The sequence below is a fragment of the Oryctolagus cuniculus genome, chromosome 3, assembly GCF_051225735.1.
Source record: "Oryctolagus cuniculus isolate XC-2025 breed Fujian yellow rabbit chromosome 3, ASM5122573v1, whole genome shotgun sequence".
Classification (NCBI taxonomy): domain Eukaryota; kingdom Metazoa; phylum Chordata; class Mammalia; order Lagomorpha; family Leporidae; genus Oryctolagus; species Oryctolagus cuniculus.
Window position 1 is genome coordinate 93,655,987 of NC_142869.1, and position 27,994 is coordinate 93,683,980.

The 27,994-nt window shown below is 42.5% G+C and overlaps 1 protein-coding gene across 16 annotated transcripts in view; it reads right to left on the minus strand.

Annotated features, from left to right (window-relative positions):
* Window positions 1–7,994: 7,994 nt before the first annotated feature.
* MBD5 (methyl-CpG binding domain protein 5) overlaps window positions 7,995–27,994 on the minus strand; it is a 489,398-nt gene continuing 469,398 nt past the window's right edge. For 11 of the 16 annotated variants that reach the window (XM_070070952.2, XM_089329196.1, XM_089329193.1 and 8 more), the window contains 3 exons: window positions 24,036–24,148; window positions 14,572–14,647; window positions 7,995–10,788 (listed from right to left, as the gene is read on the minus strand). In XM_070070952.2, coding sequence (XP_069927053.2) covers window positions 10,717–10,788; window positions 14,572–14,647; window positions 24,036–24,148 — 261 coding nt within the window. In that variant the 3' untranslated portion in view covers window positions 7,995–10,716. The remainder of the gene's footprint in view (window positions 10,789–14,571; window positions 14,648–24,035; window positions 24,149–27,994) is intronic. The other 5 variants (XM_017342834.4, XM_070070956.2, XM_017342833.4 and 2 more) reach the window with 3 other exon arrangements.

Sequence of the window (27,994 nt, forward strand, 5' to 3'; positions counted from 1 at the left end):
AAGTCCAATTATAACAAACCCTGCATGATTTGTTGCAATTTCACTGAAGATTTTTGGAGGCACACAGGGAGATTGTGCCTCTGTGCAGCAGAGAGCATCTTTTTTATAAATCTTGAAAAAAAAGATTTATTTATTTGAAAGGCAGAGATACAGAGAGAAGGAAAGACAGAAAGAAAGATCTTCCATCTGCTGCTTCACTCCCAAAATGGCTGCCACAGCCGGGGGTGGACCCGACCAAAGCCTGTAGCTCCACCTGGCTCTTCCTCATGGGTGGCAGGGGCCCAAGCGCTTGCGCCATCATCTGCTGCCTCCTAGGATGCAGGAGGCTGGATGAGAAGCCAAGGTGGACTAAATCCCAGGCACTCCAATTCAGGATGCAGCCATTCTACTCAGGGGCTTAATCCACTCTGCCACAGTGCCCGTCCCTAGAAGCATGGAAATGTACCCAATTGTTTTATCAAAATTTTCTCTTTCCACCTGGTTTATTTATTTATTTATTTATTTATTTATTTATTGACAGGCAGAGTGGACAGTGAGAGAGAGAGACAGAGAGAAAGGTCGTCCTTTTGCTGTTGGTTCACCCTCCAATGGCTGCCAGCGCACCGCACTGATCCGATGGCAGGAGCCAGGTGCTTCTCATGGTCTCCCATGGGGTGCAGGGCCCAAGCACTTGGGCCATCCTGCACTGCACTCCCTGGCCACAGCAGAGAGCTGGCCTGGAAGAGGGGCAACCGGGACAGAATCCGGCGCCCCGACTGGGACTAGAACCTGGTGTGCCGGCACCGCTAGGCGGAGGATTAGCCTAGTGAGCCGTGGCGCCGGCCCTGGTTTATTCTTCATGCTAAAAAAAGTCAGGGCCCTGGGTTCAGGTCAGAAACTTACCATGACCCAGAATTCTTGATTTTAAAAAAGGTTGGAAACAATCACTCTTGCGAAAGGAAAGCTGTTCTCTGAAGCAGGCACCACTTTGTTCTCCACGCGGAGAGCTAACGGCCCCTCATGACGGCAATTGCGTCGGCCTGGTCTCCTTGCGCTGATCTGGGTGCCTTAAAAGCCGCCCCTCCCCCCCCACACACACACACACTCGCCCTCTCCCTAGGATGCCTCATCCTCTGCCAGGAAGCCTAGAGAAAGGAGAGGAAGCAGCCTCTCCTTGGCTTTGCTGCTTTTAAGCGGACGATGGCCTGTCCAGAGAGTGTTGTTTCCTTCATACTTGCTTTCCTCCAGCTCCAGTGATTTTTTGCTTCCCATTCTTTGCCAAATAAACCAGGCCAGTGAGGATCAGCAGGAAGGCACAAGCCCCTGACATCCCTGCTTATTTGGAAATCTGAAGGAACCGCCCCATTCTAAGTAATCCCTGTTTGATTGGAAAATGGAGACAGAGTCCGTGAAAGGTCAAAGGAGATTACCAAGGCCATCTTCCATGAAAGCTGTTTAAAATTAACTTGGCAGGGAGGGCCAGGTTCTGGGGAGACTCACCACAGTCCGGGGCCCAAAGCCTGTGGCATCCAGGGCTTCTGGCTATGCCCCCATAAGCATGCAGCAGAGCAGCCCAGGGCCGGATCAACAGGCACATCGCGGAGGCCCTGCCCCTGGGAGCTCAGCATTCAGCTGCACCCGCCCCTCCACCAGGGTTCAACACACCCAGCCCGTGTTTTAGCAAGATGTGTCCAAGTCATCAGAGTCTGGAAAAGTCCAAGTACAGGATTTGGATATACACTTTAAATAAATGGTAATCCTCACCAGCACTGTCAAATATTACCACTTCAGAATCTAAGTCCTTTTCCTCCTTTTTCAAAGCGCTCCTTGGAATATTATCTATTTTCTTTTTCATGCTGCTCTTTTGAGTACAGCTAATCCTAGGATAGTGATGAACACTGACCTTCCACCTCCCACCACTACTCCCCATACTCCCAAGTCTCCTGGGAGTTTCCTGACTCTGGGCTGGGGAAACATTGTTTTTCTCTCAAGACTACCCGTGTCTAAATGAGGGAGGAGCACCTATGGTTAAATGTGAACAGCAGGACCCTCTTACTGACAGCCCCACGGAAGATAGGTTTTCTCTAAGATGCACAAGGGCCTTGTCATTTCCCACCTGTGCAGGAAAGAGCACAGTGAGGCTTTGCCTGTATTTCTGCCAGTAACAACAACTAATCATACATCACTCTTACTTTATGCCTGAAACTCTTCTAAATACTTCATCTACATTAACCTACACAATCCCCAAGCAATTTTACAAGACAGGTTCTGTTATCATCCCCGTTTGTTGGCCAACAAAGCTGAGACACTAACAAGGTAACCTACACAGCTACCGAATAGCGAAATTCACATCCTGGGAATCTGGTCCCAGGACTTTTTAAAGTCATCTTTCCTAAATCATGGGAGGCACTCAGCGGCAAAAAACAAGACCCCAAGTTTCTGTCTCTGAAGTCCGAATATGCTTTTCCTCGCCCTGCCCCCTGCACCCCCTGTTTGAGGGATGGTAGGCTGTGCACCCTTTGCACATCTTAAGCTACTTATTCATAGGGCCAGTGCCAGATGCACTGAGAGCCTGAAGGTTGAAAGCTCCCCAGTTCCACCCGATTTCCTTTCTACTATGGTTACCACAGCCAACCCACTTCACATCTTGGGAGAAATAACTTTCTGATTTACTGGGAAATACTTTTGCTGGTCCACTTGTGCACGAGGCAGAACAGAATCTACCCAGGAAATACCCTCGGGCATGGATCCAGGACCCTGGGGCTGAAAGGAGAATCGGAGAAGGCCTCTTCGAAGCTGGTTCTTCTGGTAGCACCGCCCTGGGCAGGCGACCACTCTGCTACTTTTCACGGCTTTCCTGGGAAGCACAGTAGCTCTGGACACAACGCTTCCTTAGGTTTGTGGACATCTTCACTGGCAGGAGGCTCCCTTCGCTGATCTCAGTCTTTGGCACTATGGTTTAATAAACATTCCCAGAGTGCCTGCTAGGTGCTAATTGTGAAGAGCTTTATCTACAGGATCTCATTCGATCCTTAACAGATTTATCTGAAGCTGGTGCTGTGATTCAGTGGGGTCAGACGTTGCTTGTGACACCAGCGTCCCAGAGTGCTGGTGGTGAGTTCTGGATGCTCTGCTTCCGATCCAGCTTCCTGTTGATGTTCCCGGGAGGCGACAGGTGAAGGCTCAAGTTCTTGGGTTCCTGCCACCCATGTGGGAGATTCAGATGCAGTTTCTGGCTCCTGGCTTTGGCCTGGCCTAGACATGGCTGTTGTGGCCGACTGGGGAATGTGTGAACCAGCAGATGGATGATCTCAGTCTGTCTCTTTCTCTCTTCATGGCTCTTAAAATAATAAATTAAAAAAAAAAAAACTTTATCTGTAGCATCTCATGCTCTATCAAGTTCATGAAGGAAGTGCTATTATTATCTGCCTTTTGTAGTTGAGGAAGCTGAGCACACCAAGGTTAAGTAACTTGCCCAGAGTAAAACAAAACAAAAACGAAGCACAGACAAAACAAAACTAGTTAGTGGCACAGACTAGATTTGAATGTGTCTAGGTTGGGACCCTGCAGGGCCCAGTTCATTATAATGAGCAGTCCTCCCCTCTCCCAATAAGCGTCCAGTTCCTGTGGACAGGTCCCTGTGCTGGAGGGAAGGGCTATTTGCTGGCCTCTGGATCACTGGATTGAATGCTTTTTGTTTCATTGCATCTGTGTTTTTAGTGCATAATTAGCTTTAAAACCCCTCAGTTCATTGTTCGCTGAGTGTAGGAGGTGACTAACTGTTGTCGGGGGTACTTCGGAGAGGCTGTATATAATCACAGGCTGGAAGGGATGAGGGAAGGCCACTGTGGTCTCCCCTGCTGGGAGGCAGAGATCCCTGCAGCCAGATGGCCTTGTTCTGTGCCCTGACCCCCTGTGGACCTGCTTTCCTGTGTTCCATAATCCTCAGTGCTCACCTGGCGCCTCCAGCACCTCGCACACGGCGCTGCAGCTCCTCGTTTGCATAGGAAGAAGCGATCATGCCAAAGGCCCATGCCTGGCCTCCACTTACCTGGGCATTCTGGTGAGGAGGCCTTGCTTCCTATTGCTTTAGCAAAATGCTCCGGGATTTTAAACTTTCCCAAATTTTGACTATCAAAGTAGAAACACTACTGCTTTCTCATAGGTACAGAAAAAACAGGAAATGATGTTGTTGGCAGCTAACGATGTACTGAGTAGCATTTCTTTAGGACTGCAGGTTGAATATCCTTTGTATGAAATTCTTGAAACCAGAGGTGTGTGGGATTTCTGATTTGTTTTGGATGTGGGGATATTTGCATATACATATTGAGTTATCTTGATGATGGGACCAAACTTTAAATATGAAATTCATTTATGCTTTCATATACACACGACACACATAGCTTGAAGGTAATTTTATACACTTTTTTAGTGTGCCTGCATTTTGACTGGCCTGTCATATACATAAGGCCAGTTGTCACTTGTGGTGCCATGTCAGTGCTTAAATGTTTCCAGGCTTTTGGTTTTCAGACCAAGGATATTCAACCTGTAAAAAACTGAATTTATATACAGATAAACACACGTACCTCAAGACCAGGATAGAACTTGCTCAACAATATAATACAAAGAATTATGGTGGGTTTGGAATTTTTCAAAAAATTTTTTGAGGAAGTACATGCTTTTTAGAACTGCTGTACTTCCCATGTATTCTTCAGTCTTATCCCCATCAAGATGCCCATTCTCAACACTGGCTAGAATAATCTTTCTAAAACACAAACCTGCTCATATCACCTTTACCTGAAAACCCTACAATAATTTCCCACTACTATACATTAAGTGCAAAGTCTTGAGACGACTTACCCAGACCCGTAATCTGCAGCCATTCTTCCATGCTTCCTCTCACCTCCAAGACTTTGCATTTGCTGTTCTCTATGTCCTTACCATACTCTCAACCCTCCCCTACACCATGCCACAGAAATTCTAACTAGTTCCCAGTCATCTTTCTCTGATTCTTTGCCAATCCCCATCCCCATTAAACTCAGTCAGCAGCCCCACAATGTGCTTCCATATCTTGTCCTTATTGTTGATCATACTTACACATTTATTTGGCTGTCTCCACTGTCAGCTTGACAAGGGCAGAGAATGGACCTGTCTCATTCACCTTTGTATCATCATTGCTGTACACAAAGCATGGCACTCTGTCAATATTTACTGAGTGAATAAATATATCAATGATACCTACAACCTCTCCTAAATTGCTTCTTTTAGAACTTATAAGATGTTCATACAAAAACTGATGTATGGGCCAGTGCCATGGCTCACTAGGCTAATCCTCCACTTGCAGTGCCGGCACCCTGGGTTCTAGTCCCGGTTGAGGCACCGGATTCTGTCCTGGTTGCTCCTCTTCCAGTCCAGCTCTCTGCTGTGGCCCAAGAGTGCAGTGGAGGATGGCCCAGGTCCCTGGGCCCTGCACCCACATGGGAGACCAGGAGGAAGCACCTGGCTCCTGGCTTTGGATCAGTGCAGCACCCCGGCCACAACGTGCCAGCTACAGCGGCCACTTGTAGGGGTGAACCAATGGAAAAAGGAAGACCTTTCTTTCTGTCTCTCTTTCTCTCTCACTGGGCAACTCTGCCTGTCAAAAAAAAAAAAAAAAAAAAAAAGAATTAAAAAAAAAACTGCTGTATGAGCCAGACTGCTATTGATAGCTATTAGAATGTACACAATTCATGGTCCCCTTTGCCAAGTTTGTCACCCTGGCTCAGAGCAGGCAGCTGCACTATCATCTGGAAGTCTTCCATTACCTGAAGCTCCCTATCTGACCTGAAATGGGCTAGCAGTTTTTTTTCCCCCAAACTTGACCCACATGCAATCAAGGAATGCTCTGAAGCCATTACCTAGGAGTTCTCAAAACATGAGTGCATCAAATGAGTTCAAGGTGAAGCTGATGGCTAATGCATTTATTTCTTGAACCATGAGCTGAGACTACTCCACTGGCATAGATTTTGGCTAGTTGTAGGCATGAGTTTCCTGTCATTGACAACATACAAATATGCTTGTATTTTACATAGACACATGTTCCTTCACTGATTCTGGGGCTTCTGAATCCCATTTTGTCCTCTGCCCCCAGCCCTCACCATAGGAGACATTTGGTAACACCTCAAGTCATTTTTGACCATCATGATTGGGAGAGAGTTCTACTGGCATCTAGTGGATTGAGGCCAGAGATGCTGCCAAACACCTATGATGCGCAGGACCGTCCCTAAAACGAAACTGATCTCGTCTCAAATGTCAGAGCGCCAGGGTTGAGAAGCGCTGACCTGAAGTGACACTCTGTAGCCACCTGGGCTCAGAAGATAAAGCTCTATTTCTGTGTGTAGTGTTTTCCCAGACACGTGGAATCAAAGTAGAAAAGACGTTAAAAAGCAGTCAGAATGCTGGGGCTCTTCCCAGCTTAGACAGAGAGACGCGCAGCTTGACTCAGTAGGACCGCTCACTCTGGGTAGTTTTCCTAAGTAGATTCCTGGCATGGATCAATAAACGTGCTACAGAAATCTCACAGTGAAAGGCATTTAGCATGGGATAGAACAGATTCTCGAGTGTGGAAAGGAGTTCCGGTGAAATCAAAACCGTATTTGTTTTTCACATTGCAAACACCCAGGTCGCCTTTTTCTCTAATAGTATAACCATTTGAATAAAAATATCCACTTGAAATATGGGTGAAATGTAAACTGCTACTCTTCTAAACAGACAATCCAGTATATTTGTACTTAATCCATAAAGGCATGATGTTACAAAACACATTTGTATATTATGAAGCCATCTGGCATCAAATTTTCCAATTTATAGACAACTTTGTATTTACATAACAAATTATTAAATCAACCATTTTTCCGGTTTATAAAAGGTCACTGAGGTACACACACAGTGTGTATAAAAGCAGATAAGGCTGATAATACATATTTACAGCAGATACAAATTAATCTTTCATATTTGAAGATAATGCTTTTTATATATTTTTTCTATATCATACTCCCCATTGTTAGCAGGATTTCTCATGCTTGAGTTGATTATTGCTTTTGGCTCACTGATTTAATATTCACTTCTGGGTTGTTTACACGTACGAACGACTAATGTTCTTACCTCTTTGGCTAATGCAAATGTGATAGAGTGAACGAAAGAAAAAAATAAACAAAGTCAACATTACAGTTCTGGCTGGCTGATACTTTTTGTCTATATCCCCCAAATGAATCAAGTAATGCACAACTCAATTTATACACTACTCTGGAGAGTCTTGGTCTTGCATTACACCATTTGGGCATAAATGGGCAACATCAATAAGATACTAATAGATTTTCAATAAGGTCTGGACTCTTGGCTTTCTTTTCATAAACAGCAATGCCATCAACATCACAAGCATCTTAGATTTTGAAATCTTAACTCAACAATGCTTGAGATTCACAAGAGAACACTGCAAACTCCATGGCAGACGATCCAAGTTAACGACAACCTGCTGTCATGGCCCGAAATAACAATGAATCATATCGTGTGCTGGAGAATCTTCAGAAAACTCACAGAAAAAGAAATAATCTCCCTCTGCTTTTCCCATGATTCTGCAGTGTTATGTTCAAATAAGAAGGCATTGTTTACTTAAGACATAGACATAGCAAAAACTTAAAGCCAGTATCCAAATAAAAAACTACAAGTGGCCCATGATATCACAAGGGACAGAGCACTCCCATTCACAATGGGACTGAAAACTACAAACCAAACATGTTCCTTTAAATAAATAATAATCCTAGATTGCTTTTAATGCTACAAACAAGACAAACTACACAAGAGCTGCTCAGTTAATTTCATGTATTTGAAATATTTAGAAACTACGTAGAGATGCAGTTTATTCTACTTGTGCTTCCTAGGATTGTTAGGGATACAAAATAAAATCAGATTTCCTTTTCCAGCAGGCACTATTATGTCCTTTAAAGCAGCAAAAAAAGTTTTCATTGTTTCCATTCTTGGATTTGTTTTAAAAAAGTTTATTTTGGGGAATAAAAAATTGCTAACATAGAAGTGCTAGACTTCATTTTAAAAAAATGAATTGGCTTCAGTACAGTGAGAAAGAAATGGCTCTATGGGCAAAACTGAAGTATGAGTGACCAATCTTTTAATTGTAAAGTAGGTGCAACATTTAAAAAAATGTTACAGCACTGCATGACCTATAATGCTAACAATATTTACATTAACTGCTTACATGAAACCGTAAAACTGTAAGAGAGGGGAAAAGCCCCACATGGACTGCAACAACTATACCTAGCACCCACATCAAAGCCATAAGCAACCAGTGAAATCATGGGCACAAACATACTTTACATGCTCTACTGATGTAAAGAACACAATGGCAGGGAAGCACAAACCAAATTCACTCAAAGTACCAAAAAGAAGGCTTGGACAACACAAACTCAGCCTGAAGACAAAGAATCAAAGACTAGAAAGTCTTCTAGATATCACACATCACACACAAACACACACACACAAACCCAACATACAAACACACATGTGGATCTATCTGAATAAACACAACTGTAAAGAAAAAAACGTAGAAAAGTAGGTTGGTGCAAAAAAAAAAAAAAAAGGACATTAATGGTTTAAACATATCAAATACATCAACTTATAATTAAAAATGCATAAATAAAATACCCAAAAGATGCCTTCACGGGGCTGTATGAAGGGCTGGGCAGGCAATCCTACCATTACACGAAAGGCAAAGTGAAACTATCCTCTGCTTCCAGGCCGTGAAGCCCAGAGTAGCCAGTTGCACTTCATGGGCCTTGGGGGACAGGGGTGAAGGTGGGAACCGCAGAGACAGAGACACACAGGAGACCCAGAAAAGAACTGAGGAGGAGCTGTGGCTATCAAAAGTGAGCCCAGGTGGCATGTTCTGTGCTGTGGCCCCAGGAAACCAACTTGAGGGATGACCTTGGTCTCCTTTTTCCTGAGTTACTGGAACTCTGCTACATGACAGGGCTGAGGAGCTGGGGGTGGATGGGCGAGGAGGAGTAGGGGAGGTGGTAGTCTTCAGGAGAGGCGGGGTGGTTTCAGAACCTGCTACTGGAGAGACTCCCAGCAGCCTGAGAATGAGGCTGTTGAGTGAGTCCCCAGCTAAAGGACAAGGCAGTGCTCTCTCTCCAGGGGCTGGAGCATTTGGGGTGGAGGACTATGAATCCCATCTTTTGACAATCACCAGGGGAAGTCAGGCCGGAGACCTGAAACTTCGCTACCTGTGTAGGAGATAGGGTCACACCGCCACCACCAAAGCTGGGAACAAAAGACGGAAAAGTTTGTTGTGCTACATTTCTTATTAATTACCTTGTACTTTACAATGGCTCACAGTTTTAGGGTTGTATACTTGTAGTATTTTTCTTTCTACATTTGTTTCACATTTTTCCTTAATATAATATAAATAATTTGGTTAATAGATTTAACCTGCACATTTCAGCCACATGAATATATATAAGAATCTGTTAATGGTATAAATAATTCTTTAAATAAAATAAATCTGATATGTTACATAATACTGATAAAAAATTACCACTGCTAACAATTTTGTAAGCCACCTTAATTTCTGGGGTTAAGTAACATGGATTAATGGATTTGAAACTTGCTTTGATGATTTGTATTTATTTTTGCTACTACCAAAAAAAAAAAAAAAAAGAATTAACAATCAACCTGCCTCTGATAATGGTTTCAAAGTGGGGCTTTTGCCTCCTTGTATGGAAACAGAAAGTTTTCCCTTGTCAGATATAATTTGTAAGAGAACCCCTTTGTAATTCTGACCATCAGTGGTGATAAGCTATCTAGTTCAACAGGTGGCTATCAAACATTAACTACAGAAATGGCCGAGCAAAATATTCCATCTAAGATTTTTTTTATAAAACCTATTCTGTTTTAAAACTTAGGTAAAAAAAATATGCAACAAATGGTTGCAGCTTCTGCATTCTTGATTTAGACCTGTGAGCCCTCATCCCTTTAGAAATCCACAAGGTTGCGATTTCCGAGACACCCGAAATTGAGTCCAGTGCTTCCAGGTAAGGTTCATTCCAAACAGACAATATAAATGGACACGCAGTGGTGTGCAGTGTACGTCGTAATTCAGGTATTACATCATCATGCCTTTTCTCTGCTGTTAAATACAAAAACAGCATCTTTTACATTATCATAGAAAAGCATTTAGGTTGTATTTTTATTTATCACTTTACACTGGTAGTCTCTGGTAGGTGTACTCCATAGAAACCAAAGAATTTTGTACACTATTTCTTTGTACAATAAAAGATAAAGTGTGCATTAGGTACGCTTGTACATGACAATATTGTACAATATTTACATTTCTGATATCACCATGAAATTCTGTATTTTTATATACAACATTGAAAATTCTTCAGAAACATCTGGACTATTTCTTATAATCACAATTTTAGCATTATAGAAAAAGAGTTTCTCAGTAATCTCTTGACCATTTCTCACTCTCATCATACAGGGGTTTTGATTGGTTTTCCAGCATTCATTATCCTTCCTGATCAAAAAAATCTGTATCACTATTTCTTTTAGCACCCTGTGGTGGTGGTAGCTATCTGCCATGGTTTAAATATTGATATAACACGGGCCATATCAATACCTATATACAGATATATCTGTGCCTGTTCCTTTGATAAACACTGCGCATTAGTGGAGTAGTCTCTGTTATCTGGAGATCTTCCTCCTCTTGGGTTTGGGGGGTCTCATCTGTCTGTCTCCCTGTGGGATTTGGTGAACCTGGAAGTTAAAAGGTAGAAAAAAAACAGAAGTTGAAATCACAAGCAGCATCTAATTTCTGACCAACAAACAGGGTAGGTAACAGATTCTAGCTTCTACTTTCATCTCTGATATCCTGAGGCATTTAAATTTTTTACTGAGACATTAGTGAGCCCACAGTCACTGCAAAGAAATTGATAAGCTGAGCACCACTCTGGGGACTCTGATAAACAACTGGAGAAAATCAGAAGCAGGAGACAGGCAGTTGCTATCCTCACCGCACATTTAAGAAAAAAGTAAAGCCTTCCTTGTACTTCCCAATTCACTAGCCTGGGAAAGTGGGTAAAAACAAACACACTCTACTTAACTTCATAACTACGAAGAAGGGGCAAAGACAGTAACAACAGCACACACAGGCCGGCGCCCTGGCTCAGTAGGCTAATCCTCCGCCTTGCGGCGTCGGCACACCGGGTTCTAGTCCCAGTCGGGGCGCCGGATTCTGTCCTGGTTGCCCCTCTTCCAGGCCAGCTCTTTGCTGTGGCCAGGGAGTGCAGTGGAGGATGGCCCAAGTGCTTGGGCCCTGCACCCAATGGGAGACCGGAATAAGTACAAGGATCCTGGCTTTGGATCAGTGCAGTGCACCGGCCGCAGCGCGCCGGCCGCGGCGGCCATTGGAAGGTGAACCAACGGCAAAGGAAGACCTTTCTCTCTGTCTCTCTCTCTCTCACTGTCCACTCTGCCTGTCACAAAAAAAAAAAAAAAAAAAAAAAAAAAAAAAAAAAGAATGGCACACACAGCTCAGCCTGAGGATGTTTATTTACCAGAAGAATCAGGATGGAAAAGAAACTGCCACCTCCATCTGTTAGCAGATCAGAGTGGCATTCCAGGGCAATCTGATAACACTGCAGCAGGAATTAGAGGCCTGGAGCAGGGATGAGCGCTACTGGAACATTAGACAGCAGGTATGGTTACGAGAGGCAGGGAGGAGGTAAGCAGGTGCCTCACACTGTATTATGGCCACTGAGGAGTGGGCAGTGTCACACTCAGGAAAGGCAGAATGGGCCCAAGGCAGTGGTGTAGCAAATGCTTATCAACCTGCATTTGAAAACAAGCCCTCTGTAGCATTTGCCAATTTCTGTGCTGTAATTACTAACACTATGGTCAATTTCGGCCTCCCTTCACCACATCACAGAACTTAGCCTTAGGAAAAGATGTGCACAACTAGCTCTTGGGATCCCCTTCAAGTTGATTCAATTATGTTTTTAAAATAATGTCTAGAGGCCGGTGCCGCAGCTCAATAGGCTAATCCTCCGCCTGCGGCGCCAGCACCCCAGGTTCTAGTCCCGGTCAGGGCGCCGGATTCTGTCCCGGTTGCCCCTCTTCCAGTCCAGCTCTCTGCTGTGGCCAGGGAGTGCAGTGGAGGATGGCCCAAGTGCTTGGGCCCTGCACCCACATGGGAGACCAGGAGAAGCACCTGGCTCCTGGCTTCGGATCAGCGCGGTGCGCCGGCAGCAGCACGCCGGCCGCAGCGGCCATTGCGGGGTGAACCAACGGAAAAGGAAGACCTTTCTCTCTTTCTCTCTGTCTCTCTCTCACTGTCCACTCTGCCTGTCAAAATAATAATAATAATAATAATAATAATAATAATAATAATGTCTAGAGGCCGGTGCTGTGGAAGAGTGGGTAAAGCTGCTGTCTGCTGTGCCAGCATCCCATGTGGGTGCTGGTTCAAGTCCTAGCTGTTCCACTTCTAATTCAGCTCTCTGCTATGGCCTGGAAAGCAGTGGAAGATGCCCAAGTCCTTGGGTCCCTGCACCTGTGTGGGAGACCCAGAAAAAGCTCCTGGCTTCGGATTGGCGCAGCTGGGAACCAGCGGATAGAAGACCTCTTTCTCTCTCTCTGCCTCTTCGTAACTCTGCCTTTCAAATACATAAATAAATCTTTCAAAAAAAAATGTCTAGACAACAGTAAGGCCAAGGCTATTTTGTCAAATGCAGAATTCTTTTTAAAAAATAATAGCTGAAATTTTAAAATAATGCTTATGAGCTTCTCAAACTCACCTCTTCCTTCTAATCCACTCCATATATGTTAGAAAAAAAAACACACTACTGGGCTCTGGTAAAAAGCCATAACTGAAAACATTTTATAATTGAGGAAAGAAGTCTTTATTCAAGGCTGTAAACTAGTAATCTTGGATCAAACATGGGCTGCAAGGGCATCTGGCATTTTGATATTGTTAAAATAGTTGCAAAATGAGAATTTGACTTCTAGATTTCTAGCCTCTCCTGAAAAATAAGGAGATATTACAACAGCAGAATAATTTCCAACACAGCTAAAGTGCAGAGGGACCTCCTAGGGAGCAGCCACAGCCCCTAGAGGTTGTTATCCTCATCACTCTCAACTGCCTGTGGGCCAACAGGGCCCAGGGTCTTGAGGCAGAGATGAGTGAGATGATAGCCGAACCCATTCTCTACTTTTCCTTGGCAGGCATATTGTAAATTGTATTACCTCACTAGTTAAGGAGGCCTTGTGACTGGGTCTGGCCAGTGGGAGAGTCACTAGAGGTTATAAGCTTCTAGGTGGGTCCCTACAACTGATGCTGGCAGTCTCCAGCACTCTCTTCTTTCACCTGGTAGGCTGGATGCAAAGGATATACAGAATAATCTAAGGTTGGAAGCCATGGAGGACACTAGATGTAGAATGATTCTGGGCTCCTCTACCAGCACCAGACTCAGGTTAGCAATGGCCTTTACTACAGTGAGTCCCCAAGACTGGGAGTTGGTAGGCAGCCCACCTGACAGCACATCTCCTTAGCATTTGTTAGTTCACTCAAATTAATGTTTTTCTTAATACTCAAACCACTCTACTCATTGATAATATCTGCCTGGCCCAAGAAGACATTTCAGGTTCATAATTTCTGCTATAGACATTTCTGATAATTCTGTCAGGAAGTATCACATCCCAGGGCTTCAATCTACCCAATTCAGTGGGAAATGATGAGTTGGATTACACAGCCTCCATACCAGTTCCAACACTCTGTGAATCTATAACATGTTCATCCAGTAGCCACTGGAGGGGTTGTTTGAGATAACCTTTGCTCTACTTAACACAAAATGACATGTAAAAGAATTTATCTTTTGTTGCCTTAGAGAATTCCCATTTTTAGAGATTACTGAAATTATATTTTGTGTATTTACATTAGTCAATATGTAAATTACAAGCTAATGATTAAATTTATCACATTCAATATTATTAAATGCTTAGTTCAATAAAAGAGGTAAGAAAAAGTAGACATCACTTCTTTAAGACCAGAGCATACATAGAATGTTAAATAATTTAACAACAGAAGTTTGTGCCAAATACTTAATTTCTAAGGTAACAAGAGAGAGAAAATGATCCTGACCCTACTGTTCAATTTCATTTTTTACTCAATGGACAGGGTTAAATTTGCATTATTGAATATGTAGGCAACAGGGTTTAAAAACATTTTTGAACTATAGTGGCACACAGAGTCAAATGCAGAAAAGTATAGTATGAATATTTTGCTGTTCACATTTTAAAAGAATGTGATGTGTGAAAACTAAAGTTTATTATTGCAGAAAAAAAGACATAGTTAATACTGCTAGATTATTTTTTTCTTAAATGACTTTCTATCTTTTATGAAATCAGTCTTTTTTCTCCAACCTAGTAATTTAGTATTTCTAATGCCAGTTGCTTGACAATATTCAAGAGACTTTACCCCAAAAGTGTAACACAATTTATTTTCAAAGAAACATAGTATAATGGAAAAATAAATTAACTTACAGTCCCAGACATTTTGTCCAGTTCACTCATGGCCTCATGAATAGCAGCTTCTAAATGGTTATTTAGCTTTCCACTTCTGGAATTAACGAAATAACACACCAGATTAATAAATTAAAGAAATAAAATCATCTCAATTTAATTCCCTAATCAGAAAACAAAAGTGCCAGTTCTACCAGAGAAAGTCAATTTGTATTCACATTTGGAAAATTTAGATGACAAAACATCACTCTGGGATTCTCACCACTGAATACTAATGATTACATTGACAAAAGTACTAAAAAAAATTGAACACATGCGGGTGGGGGATGGATTCTTTCCCTTTCCACATGCTTATTCCGCAATCTGGTGATTCTGGAAGAAAGTTGGAGCCAGGGTCTCTTTTTGCACCTGTGCAGTTCATTCTTCCTGATACCAACTTGGCCTGCTTTGCCTCTTGTCTGGCTGGCTCTTTCTTAAGCAGCCAGGCCGTGTGCAGGAGGGTGGAGGGGCTGAACTGCAGGCTCTGGCCACTAGGGAGCTCCCTCTGCCCTCTCTGGAGCATCCCAGCTTCTGGAGTTGAGCTAGTGAAGGCTGAAATCCTGGTGCACTTCCTATGTGGGAAACAGCTTAGGTGCTCATACAGCTCTGAGCTTTTCCCAAAGGCCGAAAGGATGCAGCTACTTGAACAACGAAGGACCATTTCAGAGTGCCTGCTCTCCTCAACCTTTTCTCTCCACCCAGCCTTCCATCACCCGAGCTTGGCCTGAGGAACACACATGGCACATCTGCTGTTTTTGGAACCTACACTCTCCACCTCTGTGGTTATATGCACTGCCCCTCCCAATTGTTCACTGGTTTTCCTCCTTTATGCATATGCATAATTACCCAACTGTTCCGAGTATTAGGGTCATTCATTTCATTCACCATGTTGTAATTACTAGAAACGCTGCAGAAGTACTGGAAACCTTTCCACATCGGACTGTCAGCTTGGCTTTCCAAGAGTCAAGTCCTATCAGCCGCGCCATGGAGATGGAGATCTGCAGTTGTGGAAGGACTTGTCTCACAGGCCCATTTAGTTTGGGTAGCGCGGTGTTCAAAAACACTTTGGAACTGTAGTGGGATGCGTTTAGGTGAAACTTTCTGGTTTACCAAAGTGCTCTGTAGGTTTTATCCTCATATAGCAGGACCAGACATTCCTAAGTTGACTTTCTGTCTACACCTTACAATTCTGAGTTTTCCTCTCCTAAGTACTATATTGGAGGCACATGATAAACGCTCCATGTATTTGCTAAACAAAAATTTTTGTCCAAAGCTAGCACAGATGGTCCTATGCTTTAGAAAACATGTATGTAGCAAACACGTATTTCAGTTTAACTGAAAGGAAAGATCAGTGTATTGTTTCAACCAAATTGTAAGGGCAACAGGACACCAGTCCTCTTTTGTGGGTCTCCTATACAAGCCCCACTTTTTAAATTTTTATTTATTTCCAGAAATTTAATACAGAGAAGTACACAGAATAAAAAAACACCCTAACATATCTAACTTTCCAGAATGAACTGTCACTGAATTCTGTATTTCATTTGTCTTTCTTTAAAAAGAAAATAAATCAAGAGTTCCCATTTGTCAACAATTCTTAGTCACATTCTCTCCCACCCTCCTCCTCAATTTCTAGTCTGTTTTTATATTTTAAAACTTATATGAACAGTACAGTTCATGTGTTTTATGTGCTTTATATATGTACACAAAAGGTGTCACAATTCACACACGTCTTTTTTCCACTAGCCACCATTTCTGAGTCATGTTCAAGTTGCTAGAGTTTCATCCATTTCTTCTCACATCATCACGTGTGTATCGTCACTTATCCACCCTTTCTAGTTTTAAGGGAGCCTGGTCATCTTGTGGCGTCAGTCTGAGTTGTTTTCCCCGAGACAAGTTTCCTAAGCACGATCCTGCATTAAAGGGTGGAAATCCAATCCCAGGACTCTGTGCGGCCATCTATGTTTGGTTGAGGTTGGACTGGGCCCCTTTTGTGGGCTGCTTGGTGAGGGGCTAGGCAGTATCTTTTATACATGGCCAAGATGTTCAACGTATCACACTTTGTTTAATGTGTTAAACAGATTTATCCCTAATATTTTTTCAAAAGAAGATTTATTTATTTATTTATTTGAATGGCAGAGTTAGAGAGAAAGAGAGAGAGAGAGAGAGAGAGAGAGAGATCTTTCATTCACTGGTTCACTCCCCAAAAGACTGCAAGGGCTGGAGCTGGGCCAGGCAGAAGCCAGGAGCCAGGAGTTTCTTCCAGGTTTCTCACGTGGGTGCAGGGGCCCAAGCACTTGGGCCATCCTCTGCTACTTTCCCAGGTGCATTAGCAGGGAGCTGGAATGGAAATGGAGCAGCATATGGGATGCTGGGACCGCAGGCTGCAGGTTCACTGGCTACGCCACAGCGCCAGCCCCCTAAAATGTCTTCTGTATTAAGAAGTATGATCAAAAGTTTTAAAATAAATTTATTCATTATTTGTTTTGATTATAAGATCTATGGGTGTAAATTTATTATGCATATCATGTTCTAACTATCTAAAAAGAGGGTAAAATATTTCAACGAAAAAACAATCAGAAAACATTCGCTTGCTCACCTTTAATCTTTATAACAAAAATTGCTTTGGAGAAGGCATTAGCCTAGCAGTTAAGACACCCATATTCCACATCAGAGTACCTGAGGTCAATTCCTGATTCTGGAATTCCTGGTGTCAGCCGTCTGCTAATGGTGCCTTGGACGGTGGTGGTGTTGGCTGAATAAATTAGGCTCCTGCTGCCCATGAGAGCGAGCGAAGCGGGAACCGGATTGTAATCTTGGCCCAATGCAGGCATTTGGGGGGCGGTGAACCAGCAAGTGGGAGCTATCTTTTTGTCTGTATGTCCCTCTGCTTCTCAAATAATAAAAAAACTTTAATTTATTGAATTTTTCTATGTGCCAAGAATTGTGTTAATTCTTTAAATACACTATCTCATTTAATCCTTACAACTAAACTAACTTAGTATAATGTTCTGCCTATAATAAACTTAAGCATTTAGTACAGGGAGAAATGAATACTTTGAGAAAAAAATACAAAAAAATGTGGGCATGAAGTTATCTGAGTGCATCATGAGAATCAAGAGGTGCCGAGAGACTCCCAGACTCACATCTGTTGGGCAAGTTTTACACTGGCTGGGTCAATAAAGAACAAACTTAAAAGAAGAGGAAAAAGCTCCATGGGTTCTTAAAATGAACAATTAGTCAAAATTCAGTCTTGCAGTCCAGAGGGCCCCCCTGTGGCGTTCCCTTTACTATTTACCATTCCCCGCTGGCATTTATTAATAAACATTTTTACTAATGGACACTCTAAAACCTACTTGATTAAGCAATAAATGTTCATATAATCACATTTCTAATTATTAATGGAGATAATTGCCACTTCTCATCGTCATTGCCTATATTGTCACAATTACCCTTATCTTCACTAATTAAAAAAAACCAGGTACACATCTGTGAATGATACAAGAAATGAGAGGGAAACAGGAGCTTGCATGTTGCCCTATACTGTCAGCTCAGAATTTAAATGATTTACTTTGTGAGATCTAAATAAGTCAAGAAGAACCCTGCATTCCAAAAATGTAATCTACAGAGAAAGCATGCAGATTTAAGAAATTTAGGGACCAGTGTTGTAGTGTAGTGGGTTAAGCTGCAGCTTGCAACTCTGGCATCCCATATCAGAAGGCTGGTTTGAGTCCTGCTACTCTATTCCTGATCTGCTCCCTGCTAATGCACCTGGAAAATAAAATTATCTTTTAATTTTTTTTCCAAAAACTTTTTGAAGTCCATTGTACACAAAACTTTCTTCGGTAACCTGATTTTTTTTGAAGTTGGAAAGTGATAAAATGATAAACTAAATTTTCACTTTAAAACCAAGAAGTGACACTGGGCATATTAAATTTTCTTTTTTAAAAAAATTACTTATTCAGGAGCTAGCATGATGACATAATAGGTTAAGCCACCGCTACAATCCTGGCATCCCATATGGGTACCAGTTCATGTCCTAGCTGTTCCACTTGCGATCAAGCTCCCTGCTAATGTGTCTGGGAAAGCAGCATTAGATGGCCCAAGTCCTCGGGCCCCTGCACCCATGTGGGAGACCCAGATGAAGCTCCTGGCTCCTGGGTTTGGCCGGCCAAGCTCTCCCTGGCCATTGTGGCTATCTGGGGAGTGAACCAGCAGACAGAGATCTTTCTTTCTCTGTATCTCTCTCTCTCTCTCTCTCTCTGCCTCTGAAATAAAAAAAATAAATCTTTTTTAAAAAAATAAAATAATTATTATTCATATATGTGAAAGAGCAACACAGAGAGTGGGAGAGACAGGGAGAGATTTTCTGTCTGCTGGTTCACTTCCCAAATGTCTGCAACAGCCAGTGCTGGACTAGGTCAAAGTCAGGAGCCAGAAACTTCATCCAGGTCTCCCACATGGGTGGCAGAGACCCAAGCACTTGAGCCATCATCCCCTGTTTTCCCAGGCAGATTAACGGGGAGCTGGATTGGAAATGGAGTAGCTGGGACTTGAACCAACACTCTGATATGGAGTGCTGGTGTCACAAGTAGTGGCTTAACTTGCTTTGCCACATGCCAGCCCCTAAATTTGTCTTTTAATTCCATTCTCCAGAACATTTAGAAGTGCTCCCAGACATGTAGACAGAAGACCTGGTCCTCACTTAAATGAAAATCATATCTAAAACTACGGGCTTTTTTTTTTTTTCTAATAAAGCTATTTCTGCTTTTAAGTACAAAATTGTCCTGAATAATGTGTTAAATATATGTTAATATTTCTTAGGTGATTAGGATGCAATTAGTATATCAGTTCAAAGATGTTTATTTATCAAACAGTTTGATTGGAGTAAAGTGACTAAAGTTCTAAACATCTAATATGGTGGTAGAATGTTTCAAGTAGCAAAAATATCAGAAAATGTTATGTCTTTTATCTGTATGAGAAAAGAACTATTTACCAAATACCATTGCCAAGTACTATATTAAGGCTCTGTTTATATTATCTATATTATAACATACCCAAAAGCAGGCTCAGTAAGGCTAAACAACACATTCAAGGGCACACAGCTATGACATGGTGGAATAGGACGAGCACACAGGTCAAAAAGCAATCTCCTGGGGCCAGCATTGTGATAGCAGGTGAAGCTGCTGCCTGTAATGCTGGCATCCCATATGGACACCAGCTTGAGTCGTGGCTGCTCCACTTCCCATCCAGCTCCCTGCTAACAGCCTGAGAAAAGCAGCAAAAGGTGACCCATGTGTTTGGGCTCCTGGTACCCACATGGGAGATCCAGATGAAGCTCCTGGCTTGGCCCCGGCTGTTGCAGCCATCTGGGGAGTGAATCAGCAGATGGAAGTTTCCCTCTCTCTCTCTCTCTGTATGTGTGTCTCTCCCCTCCAACTCTTTCAAATAAATAAAAAAAGAAATAAAAAATAACCTCGTAACCATCTTGCTCCAAATGTCACCTTTCTTTTTTCAGTTTTTCCCTCTTTTCTTTTTCCACTTAGTCTACAAAAGCAGTCAAGTATTTGTCATCTGAAAATTCTTCTGCTGTTTTTCAGAAACTTCTCACCTTAAGGGTAGAAAGGAGAGTAAATAATTTCTACCTGCCCTGTCTACTTCCTCATTCTTATTCACTCCTCAACCCAAGGCCATTTTTTATACCTACAACTTTATTTGGCCAGCTGGTCTCTCTAAGATTACCAGTGGCCTCCAAACTGATTAAGGCACTGGAGATGTTTCAATTCTTGTCTTACTGGACCTCTGTTGGTCATTTTATCATCCGGAAATTTTTCAGTCTTTTGCTACTCAGATCCCACCCCTTTGTCCTGATTCTCCTCCTTTCTGACCATCTCCTCCCATCTTCCTCATTCTATTAAATGCTCAATTGTCCTCAGCCCATTGTTCGCTGAATTGGGTAAAGCACCCCTGTGTGGCAGTAGCCACTTTTACACTGTCAAATGCCTCTTTTTCCCATTTGCAGACTTACATGCACAGCCTATCCCACGGGTACGCCATACTGCACTCAACCATTTCCCCTTTAGTTCTCCACTTCAGTCAGTGTTTCCACCGCTCACCAAGTCGTCAGAGCTAAACACTAGGGGAGCTTCCTTGAATGTTTGCTCTTCTTCACATTGCATCCATTTTAGCTCCTAGACATTTCTCGACCTCGTGCCTTCTCTTTCATCCTCAGCGCCTGCCTATTGGTTTGGAGCCTTATCCTTCCTGTCTTCTGCAGGCACAGTCTCCCAGACGGCCTCTTTGTCTCCAGTACTATTTCCTTAAAACTCATCTTCCTACATCATCGGGTCTCAAATGACAATCCAATCCCCACCCAGATGCTTCCAGTAGGATAAAGGATCCTGTTGTCTATTAGGCGATTCCTGATCTTGTTCCTGCTTTACCTCTGACCACATCACTTGTAACTCCCTGTCTGTTATTTCATATTCCCCCAGGCCCACCTGCTGATCTTATCCAAACACCATCCCACCCTACCCCATCTTAGTTTTTGCTTCCTCTCTCCAGCTAAGACCTATGTGGCGTGGAGGGCCTGGATCATAGGAACCCTTCCTTTACCTAGGTTTAATACCGTTTCTCCATGATCCCCAAATACACTACACATACAAAGGGTCTTCAAAAAGCTCACGGAAAATGTGTATTATGAGGGGGCCAGTGCCGTGGCTCACTTGGTTAATCCTCCGCCTGCGGTGCCGGCATCTCATTTGGGCACCGGGTTCTAGTCCAGGCCACTCTACTTCCGATCCAGCTCTCTGCTATGACTTGGGAAAGCAGTGGAAGATGGCCCAAGGCCTTGGGCCCCTGCACCCACATGGGAGACCTGGAAGAAGCTCCTCTTCCAGTCCAGCTCTCTGCTGTGGCCCGGGAAGGCAGTGGAGGATGGCCCAAGTGCTTGGGCCCTGCACCTACATGGGAAACCAAGAAGAAGCACCTGGCTCCTGGCTTCAGATTGGCACAGCGCTGGCCGAAGCGGCCATTTGGGGGGTGAACCAATGGAAGGAATACCTTTCTCTCTGTCTCTGTCTAGCTCTACCTGTCAAATAAATAAAAAAATGTGTATTATGAAAAAATTATGCATGGATCTCAATATCTGATATACCAAAGTAGACATTTTATTTAATTCCATTTTTTCCATGAGCCTCTGGAGTTCCCTCATAATGCTGTCATTTTACATTTTAAATACTTGTTTGTGGATCTCTTTCACTAAATAGTGAGCTCCAGGGACTGCAGCACTGTGCCTGACACAGATCTTTCCTTTATTTTGTAAAATTAATCTTCTTAAATTGGGAATAATAAAAAATGAGTAGGTTTAACACATTATTTGTCAGTCATGCAACTTTCAACTAACGGCTTGGGCTACTTGGGTCTGAGTGTCTTCATTTGTAAGTGGGCTCAGTGAATCTGGCACATCTTGCGGTTTGGAGAATAAAATAATGAGCTTAAAATCATACATGCAAAACATAAATCATTGTACTGGACATCCGCAAGGCAAGTCAGTCTACTACTTAGACAACAGTATCATACATAAAGCTGCTTTCACTACCTCTTACTTCCTGTTTCTTCTCTTACCTCTCTGATCTGTACTGCAAAGGGGGAATCCTTTACAGAGTGATCATATTATCTCACCAAGAAGAGTAAGCTGTCTTTGAAGGAAGAATTTTTAAATTGTGGTTTGCTACTCATTACCTTTCAGAAACTGCTGGACAGCAAATGTACAAGGGGAGATCCAGTTCATTTCAAGGAAGTGGGTCTATATACTTGCAGGAGTAATTTCATTTCTGTGTTACTATCCCTATTTCGCACACAATCCAGAAAGCTGGTATACTTCCCTGGAGGAAACATTCTGGGGATCTTTTACACCAAAGAAATGGGTGCTGTTGAATGTTGTACAGCAATGAGTGCTCTGCAGATCTGTGATATAAGTAATTCATAATGCCCTTCCTTTCGTCCATACCTTCTACTAATTTCACAGGCCTTATTCTATTACTAACCCCTGCATAAGAAGTGTCATTTCAGGGGCCAGAGCTGTGGTATAGTGGGCTAAGCCTCCACTTGTGGTGCCAGCATCCTATATGGGCACCAGTTCTTATTCAGGCTGCTCCTCTTCCGATTCAACTCTCTACTAGGGGCTGGGAAAGCAGTGGAAGATGGACCAAGTCCTTGGGTCCCTGTACTCATGTGGGAGACTCAGGAGAAGCTCCTGGCTCCTGGCTTTCGATCGGTCCACCTCTGGCCATTGCGGCCATTTGGGGGAATGAAATCAATAGATGGAAGACCCCTTTCTGTGTCTCCCTCTCTCTGTAAAAAATGTCTCTCAGGGATATCTTTTCATGGGACATGCTATTCATGGGAAAACAGTCTCCCTAAGATTTGGTGCCTTCTAAAACTTGGGGTAAAAACACTCCAAAGGGAAAAAGGGTGTCCTTTAACATATTATTGATACTATTATATAAGCTCTTTATGCAAGATATGCTGTTAACCAGTCTGGTCTCTGTTATAAATCTTGGTGCACAAACATAAGTTAAAATAATATTTTAAAAATGATTAAATACAAAAACACTAAGCCTATCTGTGGATATTGGAGGGGAGTAGAATGTGAGGATCATTTTACAAATGAACAAAAATCAACATGGAATTCTTGATTGTTTGATAATGTGGAGTTAGCCACTGAATAGGTCTGTGGATAATATATTCTTAAATAATTTCCTATGTACATTTACAGAAGCATATTTATAGTTTTCCACCTTAATGTGAAATAACAGTTATAATATAAAGCTACATTTCATTACAGCAAAAACTGTGTTTCTAATATCATCTGCTTGTCCATACTACATTTACACAGAAAATAAAATTTTAAAAGACCCATGAATAACAATGGCCCAAAGTTCAACTTATTGTTATAATTACAAAGCAAAGTCTATACCCCTGCCGCAACAAAAAGTCATTAGTTGGCGTCACTTTGACTAATAGTAAATCTGTCAAAATTATTTACATGTGTACAACTAGGTGTATTTCCCTTCCAAAGTATCCGAATTGCAAATAGAGAGACTTGCCACATTTCTAGAGCCTATTTAATTGCTACATGTAGAGAATATTAATCATACTTTCTTTCCCACTAAATGAGAGGGGTGGAGATGGAAGGAACGAAGAAAAAGCTGTTGAAGAAGCAAATCCCCACACACAATGTAAGCGTAACATAATTAAGAACAGAAAATCTTTTCTGTTATAGCTAATTTGGCCTGTCTATAACGTCCTCCTTGGTGACAACTCTTAAACATCACTAGGGCAGGCTACAGCATGGACAAAATCAATGAGGCTGTATGGTCCCTTTTAAGGAAAACCAGTAAACTACATCCTTGAAAAAGAAAATGGAAAGAAAACCAAGTGCTTACTTTCTGTTCCTTTTCCGGGCTCGGTTGTAGGCTTCCAGACCTTCTGTTAGTGTCTTCAACTTCTCGGGCTCCACCTGAGTGAAGGTATGAAGACCAAACCACATTACCCAGACCTGCAATATTAAGCACGGGTTTCACTTTCCTGCTATAGGAGCAGGAGCTGCACTGGGGAGGGGAGCCTTAACCTTCCCTGCCCCATCAGACGCTCTGTCCTGGCTTGAGAGAGGGCGATTCTGTGGCTCCAGGTGGCAGCAACACCGGTGGGAATGAAAGGCTGTTTGGCTTGGAAATTGTCAACATTTTGAAAATAATGTTGGGAACAAAACCTGGAATTTAAATAAGCTTCAGTGAACAGAATCATATAAATCACAGCTCCTGGCTCACTTTCTGCGCATCTGATGGCCAGCAACTGCACACGTACACTGCTTCTGAGGAAGACAAGAGTGCTGGTTAGTGAAGGGGAAAGCCTGTGGAGCCAGCAGTCTGAATCCCACTGTCTCGTGTCTGAGCATGAGTAAAACACTTCAATGATCTGAGCCTCAGTTTTTTCCTCTTTAAAACAAGGGCAGAAACACCTACCTTCCTACTAGAGTTGCTTGAGCATCTAAATGCTACAAGTCAAATTGAACACAGCCCGCCATGGAGCACCTGTTGTTACCTAATGCTCTGTGGAGGCCACAAGACAAGCGTGGAGTAGGCCATGCACAGCCACACTGAGTGGGGCGGGGTTGCTGCTGTGCCTCGAGGCCTCTCTCCCATCCTGCTTCACACTGCCAGCCCGTGACACCTCAACAGAGTTTGGCCACCAAGTGAGCTTGTGTGGGTATACATGAGAGGGGTGCTTGTATAAGCGCCTTTGCCACAGGTACCCCCAAGGATCTCTGTCATGGGTCTTGAAGCCATGCCCTCCCAGGGAAAACAATAAATAGGAAGAACCTGAATGTGACTTGAAAATAAAAACACCTTTAGAAAAACACTGCCATTATTGATCAATGTAAGTGAAACCAGTGTTGCTGGCTATATAAACCCAGCTTCAAGACAAGGACCCTGCTTACCTCTTACCCCAGTTTCTCCCTTCACCCCTAAGTCACTTCTATATAAAAACCCAGAGGTTAGCTAAATGTCTCATGGATAAGAAAATAAACACCAATGAACAAAAAAGCTTACTAATTTTTGCCATCATATTTTTGTGACTGATTTGTGAATAACATTTATGATTGCTTAAAATCTAGAAAATGCTGATTAAAAGGGGGTTCCATTATCAAATCTGTAAGCAAGCATTTCTCATTATTCAATGAAAAAATATTCAAATAATGGAAATGTTTTATTATTCATATTTTTATATTTTGTCCTAAAGAACCCAAAAATCTTAAACACACAAATTCAGTTGGGCACCTGACCCACTGCATGCTAGAATACGAAACAATGGTGTTGCAATGTCACATAGAGAAAAGTGCCCTATTGTGAAGTCTAGAAAAGCTTAAGTAAGTTGAATGTATCCATAAACTGTTAAAAAAGAAAGGTGTCTGTATATTTTCACATTTCATGTTGGAAAGGAAGCTCCATCTTGTATTCACTTACGTGAATGGACTATAAGAAAGTTTTGCATATTATTTGTATGTAACCAATAACTAATTCCACTTGTATTTAAATGATCTTCTCGGTAATAGGAAGGGAGCTCTCTTTTAATATAAGGTTCTGTTAGACACAAATGATACAACAGTTGTGAGAGATCTCAGGATCTCTCAGGATCAGGCCATTGGATGGAGATTCACACTGAAACAAAGCATGCCATCACAATGAAAACTTATCCCAGTTCAGGCTTATCCTTAATTAAAAAAACTAAGTTAGTTTGTTGGTGGGAGCATGAAATTAGTGAAGCCATTATGGAGAACAGTATAGAGGTTCCTCAAAAAACTAAAAATAGAATTACCATATGATCCAGCTATCCCACTTCTGGGTATATATCCAAAGGAAATGAAATCAGTATATCAAAAAGCTATCAGCACACCTAAGTTTACCCTAGGTTTACTTGCAGCAATATTTACCATAGCCAACATATGGAATCAACCAAGGTATCCACTGATGGATGAATGGATAAAGAAAATGTGGTATATACACACATGGAATATTATTCAGTCATAAAAAGCATGAAATCCTGCTATTTGTGGTAACATGGATGGAACTGGAGGTCATTATCCTAAGTGAAATAAAAGCCAGGCACAAAATGACAAATAAAAATGTCAATTTCATAGAAGTAGTATGCAGAATAGTGGTCACCAGAGGTTAGGAGAGGCAGAAGGAGGGGCAGAGAGGGAGCCTGGATAACAGGTGGCAAAGACAGTCACAGAAGAGCAATGATTTCTAATGTTCCGCAGCACAGAAGGGGGACTCAGTTCACAACAATCTACTATACGTTTCAAACAGAACTAGAAAAGAGGAACCCAAAGGTTCCTAACACAAAGAGATTACCCTGATTTGATCATTATACATTATACACATACATCAAATTATCACAAATATGTACAATTATAATATGTTAATAAAAACTGAGATCAAACTGTTCGGGAGGAAATTACAATTTAGCCTATGTGCGTGTGAGAGGGGCCTGAGGAAACCGGCAAAAGCCCAGCATCTACACGTCAAAGTCCTGCCCAGACCCTGATAACCTCCCAGGTGGTCCCAGCCCTTCCCCATGGGAAAGCTCTCTCCTCAGCACCAAATGGGTCATCTGGCCTGATAACATAGAGCAATGAAGCCACTACATCCTACATCCTAGTGGGCAGGGCCCTCTGCCAGGTGCCAGCAAGCCTGGGGAGGAATTTCCTAATTTACACTCAGCAAACCCTTTGTCCAGGAGGATGGGGATGGGAAGGGGTGGGGGGGAGGAGGAAACTGGACCCTTTTCCTATTATAGGCTCAGTCTAAACAAAGACTGCACAATCAGCTCTCCACTGAGCCGCCCAACTGGCCGGCCAGGTGTATTCTCTCCGTTCAATCCCAGTCTGAGTGATGGGCACTCTCTGTCCATTACATTCTGATGGATGCCCCGCCCCCAGTAAAACCTTGCTACCTTGCTCTCTCACGCCTGAATTCTTTTTTGCGCAAAGACAAGAATCCCATGACTTCTCTCTGGTGACAAAACTATTTTTGTCTTCAATGTTTATTTTAAATTAAATAAAAAATAAGGGACAGCAAAAGCATTTCTTGTGCATTTATTATGCTTTATCCATCATTACAAACTAGTATTTTTATTAAACTGCATTAAACTGCAAACTATTCTTATTGTTGTTATTTTACAGATGTGGCTCAATGAGTTTAAGTAACATGGTCAGAACTGAAGCTCAGGTCTAACTTCAAAGTGCTTAACCTATGTTCACCATACTAATTCTGACATATGTTGAAATAAACATTTTATATATGTAAGGTTTACACTTACCACACACAAAATACAACCACACATGCACATTCAAAAACTTAGGTCAAATGATTTAAAATTAAGTTACACTTTTAAAGAACATTTAGATGATAACTAACCCAAATTTATCTTCAAAATTTTTATGCTTTGATAATTTCCTAGTCATTTTTTTCTGAAATAATTATCTACTATTCTCTCTCTCTCTCTTTTTTTTTTTTTTTTTTTTTTTGACAGGCAGAGTGGACAGTGAGAGAGAGAGACAGACAGAAAGGTCTTCCTTTGCTGTTGGTTCACCCCCCAATGGCCGCCGCAGCCGGCACGCTGTGGCCAGCACACCGCGCTGATCCGAAGGCAGGAGCCAGGTGCTTCTCCTGGTCTCCCATGGGGTGCAGGGCCCAAGCACTTGGGCCATCCTCCACTGCACTCCCTGGCCACAGCAGAGAGCTGGCCTGGAAGAGGGGCAACCGGGACAGAATCCGGCGCCCCGACTGGGACTAGAACCCAAGGTACTGACGCCACAGGCGGAGGATTAGCCTATTGA